General features: G+C 38.3%; 1 protein-coding gene across 2 annotated transcripts in view; it reads right to left on the reverse strand.

Moving 5' to 3' along the window:
• Positions 1–12,940, reverse strand: part of LSAMP (limbic system associated membrane protein) — an 826,684-nt gene that overhangs the window by 71,054 nt on the left and 742,690 nt on the right. For both annotated transcript variants that reach the window (XM_001362935.4, XM_007493724.3), the window contains exon 4: positions 813–947. In XM_001362935.4, the coding sequence (XP_001362972.1) occupies positions 813–947 (135 nt within the window). The remainder of the gene's footprint in view (positions 1–812; positions 948–12,940) is intronic.

Genomic DNA, 12,940 nt, shown 5'->3' on the forward strand with positions numbered 1-12,940 from the left:
GTAGGCTGGTAGCAGGGGAAAAAATGTGGCAAGCCAATCTGTAATTATATTTAGTTGACCTTATAGGTATTGTGCTTTAATTATTGTTTAAGTATATGTGTGTCCATGTACATCACACATATTATACTTTATATGTATATATATATATATATATATATATATATATATATATATGACATTAGTGGAGAGTTTAGAGGATGAGGAAGAAGGAAAAGATCACCTGAGATTTTCATAAGCCTTTTGTAAATTCCTGTTTTAGTAGTTACATATTTTTTAAACCTTACATTCCATTATAGAATCAATACTGTGTATGGGTTCTGAGGCAGAAGAGTAGTAATAGCTAGACAATGGGGGTTAAGGAATACAATTAGGAAGCATCTCAGGCCAGTTTTGAATCCACGATCTCCCATTTCTAGACCTGACTATAGACCGAGCCGTCTCGCTTGCTTCCTTTATTAGTGATTCTTACTAACTAGGTAGGTGCTAAGCTCAGTTAACTAGCTGCTGAAATAAAGTGCCTTTAAATTATGGACAGGGACAAAGCTCCAGTCACTCCACCCTAGTTGTGACTAAAAAAAACAAACAAACAACAAAAAAACAACCTCTTACTGACTGTCTTGGCAGAGGCACTCTATCCAATTTAAGGACCACCTTTTTAGCATTGGAAAATTTGAATGTACCCAGAGCAACTCTGGTCAGAATCGAATTTCTAACATGAAATGAGCTTATTTAATTTTCTCTGGAACCATGAGAAACTCCTTCTTCAAGTCTCTGTGCTAAGAGCATCTGCAATTCAGACAGGCCATACTTACAGTTCACAGTGACCTTGACTTGTTTGACATCTGCTGAGGAAACCTCATTGGCGGCTTTGCACTCGTATTTGCCTGACTGCTCCCTTGTGATGCCGAGGATCTCCAGGTACTCTTCTTCTCCTTCAAATTCTCTTCCTAAAGATCAGATAGACAATGAATATCCTGCCTATGCAAGCAAAAAGGCATGCATGCTAAAAGTAAATACACAATATGTTTGCATGTGTATGTATATGTATGGGTGTATTAATATATCAACAAGCCCACCTTCACAGGAAATCTCAATCTCACATTATCCCTCTAGGAAAAATAGATTCCATTCTAATAAAATTTAAGCTCATTGAGAGAAGCTATTGCCTCTTTTTGGGCTTTGTACTTCTGGTACTTAGTATGAAGCCTTACGCATAATAGGCAATTAACAGATATTTGTTGAACTGAGGTGAGTTTAACTGAATCCCATCTGACCCCAGAAAATATATGGACTAGTCAAAGTTCTCCCCTATTTCCTCTTTCATACCTCTACACATATGCCCTCTACACATAACTTCCCTACCGTTCTGGCCATAAGATAGACTTCTGAAACTGCCACTGGCTCTACTGCTCAATATTAAATCATGTCACCAATCAAATTTTAAAAAATCACTGATGAGTCGGGCACTGTGCTAGTAGGATTTGGGGATATAAAATTCAAAAGGAAACAGTTTTTGTCTTCAAGGGGTTTACACTTCATTGGAGGAATGTAGGTAGCAATACCTATACAAGTAAGAATGATACAAAGACAATTGAGGAGCAAGAGAACACTCACAATTGGGCAAACCAGAAAGGTTCCATAGAGGACATAATATCTGAGCTAGTCCTTGAAGTAAGACAAAGATTCCAAGAAACACATTCCAGGCATGGTGCATGATATGTGCTTAATGTGCTGTCAGGAGCTAAAGTTTTGAGTTCTGGAACATCTGGTAGTCCAGTCTGGCTGGAATTTTAAGTTTCAGAAGGAAAGGAGTGTGGAATAAGATGGTAAAGCACTGACCACAGTGCCTGCCACAGACCTCCCTTGGCTTCTCTTGACTTGGAAAGGTAGGTGGGAGATTGTGGAGGGCCTTAAATGTCAAGCTGTAAATAAATCTATATTTGAATCCATTGACGAGGCATAGAAAATCATCTGATTATATCTTTGCCTTAAGAAGATTATTTAGACCACTATGTGAAATGGGGAAGGGAGAGACTAGAAGCAGGAAGCACTAATGACAGTTTTACAGTAGTTGGTTACAGCTGGTGCAAATGGATAGCTACGGGAATGAAGAGAAGATGATAGAAGGAAGAGAAGTGATGATGGTAGATTTAATAAACCTTGACAAAATGAAAAGATATGGGTTTTGAGGAAGAAGCAAGAGTCAAAGATTCAAAACCAGATTTATTTCCCATCTCTGATTAAAGTGAAGGGCAGGATGTTAATGTGACTGGGGTACTTTATAACAGATTAAGGGTCCCAAAGGGGGAGCTACTAATGGCTCCTCTGGTGATGCATGGTAACTAGGAATGTAAAATCTTAAAACTTGGGAAATTGGATACATTGATCTTCTCAAAGCAACCAGTCCACTCTCTCCTTTATTTTAGCCTGATTATCTTTCACAAATCCTTCACATTGATGGACTCCTTAGAAATGGGTAGAGATAGGATAAAGGAAAGCAGCAAATAAGGCAGGAACTCTATATAAGAACCATATGGAGGAACAGATAGCAAGTATACAATTCACCAAGGTCTGGTCTAGAATAAGTGGAATAAAAGTGTAATGAGGGTTTCTTGGACAGTTGGAAGAAGGATAAGGTGGGATGAGATGTTTAACCCTGTTATGGAATCAAAAATTATATAGACGCAGGTCTGCTTATGTTCATCAAACTGCATGCCAATAATGAGGAGCTATTTTCATATATTGCAAGATGTTTTCCTTTCCAGGACATTCCCTGTTGGTCGTGTACACATAATTGTCAGCCAAAAAAGAAGCATATGCTGTGCCTAGTATGCAAGCCAAGTCCATTAACTAGATTAACCAGACTACTCAAAATTAGTAGAGCCAGGACTTTAGGCTAAAACATCATAGAATAGGGTCAGGGAATAACCAAGGACATAAACCTCTTTTTGTCCTTTGTCAAGATTGCCCCATAAGCAGATATTATTTTAAATTCATTTGCATTGTGAAGTTGACAATAATGCAAAGTAGAAACATTTATATACATATATAAAAGAAAAAATCATATATAAAACTGTGAACTTATATTACATATAGTTTTAAAAATATATCTATATCTACAGCAACACCTCCAATAGCTTAAAACTGAAGGGAAACTTTGGGAAACCATGTGTATGTGTATATGTATATGTACATTTTTGTATATCTAATATAGATTGTAACAAATTCATTCTATCAGTCTCTCAGGACCCTCTTCTATGTTTTTTCTTCTATACATTTAAAAAGGCTTCATTTATGATCTAGTTTTTTAGATCTGTTAATTCACCTCTCTCATTCCAGGTATATGCCCTCCCTTATAACAAAGATGTACAGGTAAGCAAAAACAAATCAATCTGTAGGTCATGTATTAGCTTATCAATGTCCATGGATTTGATTGCCTGACAGCTGTTACTAATGACTCTCAGATCTGCCTATCCTGCCTGAAACTCTCTGCTTGACATCCAATCTGCATCTTCAACTGCATTTTAAACAACTCAAACTACATGTGAAGTGGACTTCTTAAACTCAACATCTCCAGAGTACAACTCATTATCTTTCCCCCCAATCTTTCCCTGCTTCTACCTTGCCTATTACTGTAGAGAGCAACACTATTCTCCCAGTCCCTCAGGCTTGAAACCTAGGAGTCATCCTGGACCACTAATTATCTCTCACATTCCATAGCCAATCTGTGGCCTGTGCTGATCATTCTTACCTCTGCAACATCTCTCAAGTGCCTTTTCTTCTTTGCCTCTGACACTGACACCATTCTAGTGTAGGTGTTCATCATCTAATGTGAGAGTGTCCTGGTGGGTTTACCTGACTCACCTACATCCCAAATACAATGCATCTTCCATTTCATCATTAAAGTGATTTTCCTTAAGCACCAGTCCAACCATGTCATACATGACACCCCCAAACACAACAAAGTCACTCTGATTGCTCCCTCTTGCCTCCATAATCAAATATAACATTTTCTGTTTGGCATCTAAAACCCTTTATAATTTCCTCCTACCTGTCTAGTCTTATACTTTACTCCCTGATACATACCCTTCAATCCAGTGACATTTGCCTCCTGGCCATTCCACAAACAAATCACAGTGTCTCTCAGCTATGGGCATTTTCTCTGCCTGTGACTCATGTCTTTAAACCATCTTCCTCCTCCATTTTGTCTATTTATCACCCTAGTTTCCTTTAAGTTCCAACTAAAATCCCTTCTTTTAATGGAAGCCTTCCCCAATGCCTTCTTCTAATTCTAGTGCCTTCCTTCTGTTAACTATTTTCTATGTATTTTGCACAAAGCTATATACATATTTATAAATATATATATAATTTTTTAAATTTTATATATATATATATATATATATATATATATATATATATATATATATATATATAAACCCTTACCTTCCATCTTAGACTCAATACTATATATTGGTTCCAAAACAGATAAGTCAGGGCTAGGCAATGGGGGTTATATGACTTTCCAAGAGACACACAGCTAGGAAGTGTCTAAGACTGATATGAATCCAGGACCTCCCATCTCTAAGTCTGTTTCTCAATCCATTCGGTTGCCTAGCTGCCCTTTATATATTTTTATTTAACTATTTCTCCCCCATTAGGTTGTAAGCTTTCCAAGGGCAGGGATTCTCTTTGGTCGTCTTCTGTATCCTTGACACTTAGTACAGTAGTATAGTAGGTACTTTCATCATATTTATAGATTAATTGACTAAAGTACTAAAATACTCATTTAAACAGACTTAAAACTTCATCATCTTTGTGTGGGTAAACGAAATACAAAATTATTTCAAGAAAATATTAATAAACACTTCTGACTATTTTCTACTACATATCTTTTAGAGCTAGTTTATTAGTAGCATTAATATTTCTCTCTATCTCTGTCTCTCTTCCTGAGTTTCCCTTTGTTTCCCTCCTTTGATCTTTTAGTTTCTAGAAAAGTAGGTTTCTTTTAAGTCTTGGGTCCAGCTTCCATCTCAAGGTATTAGGTCAAAAATGTCCTTCTGACAAACCACCTAAAACTTGAGTTACTATTATTCCTTGGCCTCTACCCACAAACCTTCTATCTTCTAGAAAGTTTCCTTCACTCTCCTGACTAAATAGCTATCCTGAGCTTCTCTTCCACTTTCAACATCAACAAGAGCAATAGCAGCAGTAACAAAAAATATTTACTGAGCATCTACTATGTGCCAATTGCTACACTAAACTGGGTATACAAACAAAAGCTATATATAATCCCTCCTCTCAAGATCATAGACTAATGGGGAGACAACATAAGCAGAATGATATATAAGTAAAATACAGGTGGCAGCTGGGGTTGCTCAGTGGATTGAGAACCAGACCTAGAGATGGGAGGTCCTAGGTTCAAATGTGGCCTCAGACACTTCCCAGTTGTGTGATCCTGTGCAAGTTACTTGACCCCCATTGCCTAGCCCTTACCACTCTTCTGTCTTGGAACCAATATATAGTATTGATTTTAAGAGGAAAGACTAGGGTTAAAAAGAAGAGAGAGAAAGAGAGAGAGAGAAAGAGAGAGAGAGAGAGAGAGAGAGAGAGAGAGCAAGAGAGAGAGAGAGAGAGAGAGAGTAAGAGAGAGAGAGAGAGAGAGAGAGAGAGAGAGAGAGAGAGAGAGCAAGAGAGAGAGAGAGAGAGAGAGAGAGAGAGAGAGAGAGAGAGAGAGAGAGAGAGAGAGAGAGAGAGATACAGACAAGATAAATCATCTTGTTTTTATTTTTTTAACACTGGTTTTCCACTTTGGCTAGAACTCCAGCAGCCATCTAGTGGCCTGATCCCAAAGCTGGTCAGCATGAAAGCTTTAATCTACTTTCTTTTTACAAACTAAGTTTGTTCTTCCTCCTTAGGCAGCATGATGGACCTTTGATCCCAGTGGGATCACCATATCAGTCTTGGATTTAGTGTGGACACTGCCTGGCATTAGACTTACTAAATAGCTCAGACCTCCTCAACTTAAGAGGTACGCTAGGCTCAGTCTCTCCCAATAGCAGGGACTCCAGACATACCTGCACCATCATGTCTAGTCAGGATTTCTCTTTAGGAGCAGTCCTCCTTCCTTCATTTTCTAAAATATCTAAGATTCATTTCATTCATTCTCTGCATACCTTGCATACATTAATGTATCTTCAATTGCACGTCCTCCCTTAAAATGTTCCAACCTTGTGCCTCCACTAACCACATTAATATGCTTAAAGCATCACATTTATATTTAATCACATTCCTTGGCATCCCTTATCAATCCACAGTGATTTGGGGCAAAATGCCTTATTGTGACCTGAGTTCCAAAGAGTAGGAAATTAAGTTACGGATCCCAGACTCCATTTCAACAACCCTGTCCCAAAGGCAGTGTCAGCACTGGCTGAAGCACCTAAACTCTCTGTGGGCAAGGAGGCTTGAAAAGAAGGCAGCTCCCAGAAGTCCTTGGGAAAGCCTAAACAGGCTGCTTGAGCCATAGTCTAGCTCTGCTGAATTTTCCAACCTTTCTCAGACTTTTCCCTGAAACTTTGTACCTTTGTTAGCCTTTCCTACATTATACAACTTATCTTGGAGAAACAGCATGAGTTGGATTTAGTGGATATTCCTATACATGTCTTTCTTAATATTTTTTGCCTGCTTTCCCCTACCCAGAGTTTTAAAGATATATTATCTGGTTAGACCCAAGACACAAATTTTCAACATGAATCCTTCCCACTCCTAGACAAAATTGGTAGCATCCAGCAAACCAGTTGGACCTGAAGTTTCTTCTCCTAAATTTATTATTTTTGAGCACTCAGCTACTTGTTGGTAGGTAGACAAATATCCCTATAAGAAGAGAATACTCCTCTGTTCAGAGACAGAGAATACCAAGGATCCTATGATAAAAGTCTGAGCCAGAATATCTTTTGGGATTTCTGAAAGTGTGTGGGAGGGCACTACAAAGTTATCATTTCTATAAAAAATATAGAAATATCATTAGAGTTCAGAGTGTAAATGTCTTGCATTCCATGACTTCTATCTGAAGAACTGTATTTTTTGTTGTTGTTGTTTTTCTGTCTTTTTCTATTTCAGGATATGAAACAGACAAAGCTAATCCTTAATCACAACATTCCATAACTGGTTTAGGTGCTTCCATATTTTTCCAAGTGTTTTTATTTCTTTTGCTATTAGAAGGCTGGGAATGGATTCAGGAAGATCTGAGGTCAAATTCTACCTTTGATACTTATTATCTCTAGGACCAAGATGCTTAATCTTCCTGAGCTTGTGACAATGATAGAAGACCTGAATTTGGCATCAGAGGACTTCCATTCCTATTCTGCCTCTGTTCTCTCCTGGAACCTTTTATACTATGTCATTTTTTCACCTTCCCACTCAAAGACCTTGCCTCCTATGTCAGTGAGAAAATTGGGTGGGCAGCTGGGTGACTCAGTGGATTGAGAGCCAGGCCTAAAGACAGGAGGTTTTGGGTTCAAATGTGACCTCAGACATTTCCTAGCTGTGTGACTCTGGGCAAGTCACTTAACCCCCATTGCCTAGCCCTTTCTGCTTTTTTACCTTGGAACCAATTCACAGTATTGTTTCTAAGATGGAAGGTAAGGATTTCCTTTTAAGTGACACTTCTCTTTACCAAGTCCAATCCTCTTCACAAACCCTTTAACCCATTCCCTCCCATCTTCTGTAGCAAGCTGCTCCCACAATCATTTCCTCTTGCTCTAATTTGTTCTGTTCCTGTTCATGAATATGCCCAAGTTTTCTCTGCCTTTAAAGTAGTCTAACTAGGCCCTGCCATCCTCTTAAGCTATCATTCTATACTTCTTTTTTCAAAGGGAATCTCCCATAAAAAAGCTACCTACGCTTATTATCTTCCCTTATTCCCTTTTCATGTGCTTCCTAATTCTTTGTCACTTAGATTACAACCTTACCATTCAACTGTTGTGACTCTCTCCAAAGTTTCCAATTTAACTCATAATTGCCAAATTTAATGGTGTTTTCTCAGTCCTCATCTTCTTTGACCTCTTTACCTCATTTGACACTGTTAATGGCCCATTCCTCCAAGACTTTCTTTTTTTTTAAACACTTACCTCCTATCTTAGAAGTGACATGGAATATTGGTTGAGTCAGAAAAGAGGTAAAGGCTAAGCATTTGGGATTAAGTGACTTGCCCAGGTGCACCAAGATCTGTAACTTCACCTTCCCTCACACCTGTGGCAAATCATTGTTCTTGTTCAGTCATTTTTCAGTCATGTCCAACTCTTCGTGACCCACTTTGGGCTTTTTTGGGCAAAGATATTGGGGTGGCTTCCCATTTCCTTCTCTAGCTCATTTTATAGATGAGGAAACTGAGGCAACCAAGGTTAAGTGATTTGTTTAGGATCACACAGTTCGAAAGCGTCTGAGGATGGATTTGAACTTGTGAAGATGTTTCTTTCATTTCCAAGTCCAGTGCTTTAAACATTGTAGCACCTAATTGCCCTATCAAAACAATTACCATACCTTATTGTCCTAACTGCACAAAATGTTCTCTTTTGTTTTTTCTCTTAAATATGTTCTCTTTTCTCCATTTATATGCATAGCACCCTCCCTCATACTCTTATAATCTCCTGCCTGTATTCCTTCAATAATTTTCTAACTGGTCCTGACTCAAGTCTATCTGCTTACCAATTTATCTTTTATGCTGAACTAAAGTGATTTTCCAAAACTTTAACTATGATCACTTCATTCCTTTAGCAATTAAACTTCCATGTTTCCTTATTGTCTGTAGGATCAAGTAAAATTGCCTGTTTGTCATTTAAAGCCCTTCACAACTCAGTCCTAACCTCTCATTCCAGCATATTATTCTTTAAAATTTACAGTTCAGCTAGATTGACCTTCTTGCTGCTTCTCACACAGGTCACTCCAAATCAGATTTTTGTGCCTTTTCACTGGCTATCTTCCATTCCTGAAAGATCGTCCCTACTCATTACCATCTCTTAGTATCCCTTCCATCCTCCAAAATTCAGTTCAAATACTACTATCTGCATGAAGCATGTCTTTATCCTAACTCTCATTCCTCCAAAATTACCTTGTATTCAATTTGAATTTATTTTTTAGGATCATAGATTTGAAACCAACATCTCCCTTTGTTTTGTAGATGGAACAAAGAGCTAGATTCCTTTACTCAGAGGTAAGTGATAAATGTAGGCTATGGACCTATGTTCTCTTCATTTCAAATGCATCTCTCAATCTCAGATCCTCCAGCCCTAGATCTCTAATCCTATGTTCCTTTGACCTCTTCATTTTCCTCAATTGGCAAAATTGGAGAGTTGAACTAACTGGACTTCCAACATTAAATCTATGCTTCTCTATCTACAAATTAATACCTTAACAGCTAGAGGGGGTCATAAAGGATACTTAGACCTAAAGAAGTTAAGCTTCTTGGTCACAGTCAAACAATTAACTATTAAGTATCTGAGGCAGGATTTGAACTTTATTCTTTGCTAACTTTGAGCCCAACACTCTTGTAACCACAAAATCTAGCTGCCTTTAGGTACAAGACATAAAGTTAATTGATGACCATTATCTGCCTAATTTTAGGAGTTCTTTTCTTATTTAGTCATGACCCCATTTGGGTATTTCTTGGCAAAGATATTAAAATGACTTGCCTTTTTCTCCCGAAGCTCTTTTTAAAGATAAAAGAAATTGAGGCAAACAGGGTTTAGTGACTTGACTGGGTCATAGGCCTAGTAATGTCTGAGGGTGGGTTTGGTCTTGGAAGATGAGCCTTCCTGATTCCAAGCCTGGTTCTCTCTGCATTGTGCCACCTAGATTCCCTTTTATGATGGTACCTCAAATGCCATCCTTTCTCATCCTCTCATTTTACAGATGAAAGAACTTAAGCCCATCACTGAACAGGTCCTCCAATATGCTGATATCTTTTCCTATTGAAAATCTTTCTCTTCTATTCTTATAATCCATTTTGATGATTAGTTTTCAACTCATCAATTCTGTGACCATGTCTAGTCTAATTCTGTGCTGCAAACAGTGAATTTCCTCTTGTTTCCAAGAGTTTCAGGCTCCATCTTTTTCTCAACAAATTGTTTTTCACATTAAGAATAATCTGGCCCCATTTTTGCCCCCTGGTTCCTGGCCAAAGGTATAGCTTCTACCTCTAGTCTCTGCCCACTTGAAAAGATTTACTAGAAATATAAATTTCAACATTTTGCATTTTGAATAACTTAACCTATCTCTATTTCCTTGCAGAACTTGTCCTTCATTCTATTTATTTGGGGAACAATGTTTAGTTTAAATCTCCCCTTCTCAATGCTATTCCATCTTTCCTGTTAATATCTCACTAGCGGGCTAAATAATTTCCTTAACCTCCCTTGTGTATGTACCTTTCAAATGTTTTGCATATAATTTGCATATCTTCCTTTTAGTCACTATTTACTTAAGCTGCACATTTTAGTTCTTTTAATATTTCCACATATATCAGGTAGAAGACCCTCAGGCCAAGAGTGAGAATAAAAAAAGCCTCTTCATTTGGCTATTATGTGGAAGCAAGGCATCCCACCCAAAGGAAAAAGAAACTAGATGAATACAGGTGATAAGTGCCAGTGTACAGTGCAGCATGGTCAGTAATGACAGTATGCTTTTCTGGAATCTACCGATTTGTGCTATCCAAACATACTTATTATTTCATCAGACAATGGAGATACTTAAAATTCAATGTGAACCCATTTCCACAAATGAATGTTTTTTATTATTCATTTGTTATTATAGTCATGTCCAATTCTTGATGACCCCATCTGGGGTTTTCTTGGCCAAAAAAAAAAATCCTTATCCAGTTCATTTTATAGATGAGCAAACTGAGGTAAATAGGGTTAAGTAACTTGCTCAGTGTCACACAGCTGTTAAGTATCTGGGCCGAGATTTGAACTTGAGAACATGAATCTTCCTGATTCCAAGCCCAGTTCTCTATTGACTCTGCAACCTAACTGCCCTTTCACAAATGCATAGTTATTGGGTATGTCTTCTGCAGTAAATGCATCTGGGAAGAGTACAGAACATCATTCACAGGCACAGACTTTTACTCATTAACAACGTGTCCTTATTACTCACAGTTCCCTGGGGCCTGCCCATCTTTTGAGTGACAAACCACCCACCATTTAATTGAATTTCTTAGCTTTGGATTTGTCTCTATTTCTGACACTGGTATGGAGTTGGCAAAAGAGACTGCTGTTTGATAACTTCCTGATTTTTTAAGTCTTCCGATTTTTGTTCAGAAAGAGGCAAGTCACTTAAAGCTTTGAGCCCCTTGTTATTTAGAGGGAGTCAGCCTCTGATAAACGGTGGCGGCGTACATGTTAGCCAGTTTAGGCTATTTAGCCATTTTACCATATCCCTTTGTACTGCTTTCCCACCCCATGCCTATTCCATGCACATCTACAGCACGTATGCACACATCTATGCACACGCATCCTCAAGGAGCTGACTGGTTTGCTTTTTCATGAATATGTGTTGAAGATGGTCGTGATAGCTGAACAGATGCAAGCTATCAGATTCTACCTTTAAAAAATGGCAGAAAAAAGGGCTACAAATCAATAATGCCATTTGAAGTTTTCTGTAGTAACTTCAAATGCTGAAGCCAAGTTTCTGTTCTTACATCACTTTTCATGTTGTGGTTTTTTTTTTCCTCAGGACATGTTCACCTGCTCCTCTTTTCCTTCTTTGCCAACATTGTAGAATATATTCTCCAGCAACAATCAACTAAAGAAATAAAAGCAGAGAAGGCTGTGGGTTGTGTTCTGTTTGTGTTTTCCAGCAGTGATACCTCTTCCCCTCAAGTCCTTTGAAGTTTGTGTTTTCCCAGCTTCACAAGCTCATTGCAGAGTTCCTTCTGTGTTGTCCAGTGGTTGAAAGAACTGGTTATTACCAAGTGAAATGGGCGAAAGGTTATAAATGGTAGATGATTAAGAAGGTAACTTGGACATATTGGTTTGGGGACCAACCACAACTGGAAAATAGGGATAGAAATGAAAGAAATATTCAAAGAGCTGAAAAGTAAAGGAAAAATCAGGAAGGAGTAAAAATTATGGGAGTTTATGGGAACAATACATAGAAGTTAGGATATTAAACAACAAAGAGTTGTTTATACTCGAGAGTGAACTTCTGAGAAATGGAGAGAGGGGGAGAAGGGGAGAAAAAGACAGACAGACAGACAGACAGAGCAAGTGACAGAGACAAGGAGGGAGAGAGAGTGTTTGAATCTGATGGTGGTGGAGGGGCAGATTGCTCCATGGAAGTAATAATCACTGTTTAGACAGTAAAGCACAAGAGGATGTGTATGGTGTGAGTTGGCTTCATGCCTTCTGGAGACCCAGTGGTTGTAGTTAGTAGCCAAAAAACAGGGGCAAACACAATGGTAGGGAAGATTTAAAACTGGCTCTGGTTCCATGAAAGAGGATCAGCCAAGTGAAGAGGAACACCCTGGCATTATTTTCCTGGCATCCACAGAGACCAAATTCATTATGGTTCGAATTTTCATTTTTACATATAGTCTGCTAGTTGCTGTAATTTGAAGCTAGAAGCTACATTTCCGTTTGCTTTTTGGAACTCTGAGCCATGGAGTTTTAAAATTTAATTTTCCTTCACAACTCATCCGTCCCCAACTTGGTCAGATTTGTCAGAAGTCTGTTTGTCTCTCACAAAACTGACATCAAACTTTCCAGATAAACTGTTCCTTGTGACCCCTTAAATGTATCTCCACAGCAGACTGTGAACTCCTTGAAGGCATGGGTAGCCTTTTGTTTATTTATTTGTTTTGTTTCCCTATGGCCAGCACCTTAATCAATGCTTCTTGGATATGACTGAGTTGGATTAGATCAGCAACACAGTAGTTAAGAACAAGGGGAAACAA

Source organism: Monodelphis domestica, chromosome 4, assembly GCF_027887165.1.
Source record: "Monodelphis domestica isolate mMonDom1 chromosome 4, mMonDom1.pri, whole genome shotgun sequence".
Classification (NCBI taxonomy): Eukaryota; Metazoa; Chordata; class Mammalia; order Didelphimorphia; family Didelphidae; genus Monodelphis; species Monodelphis domestica.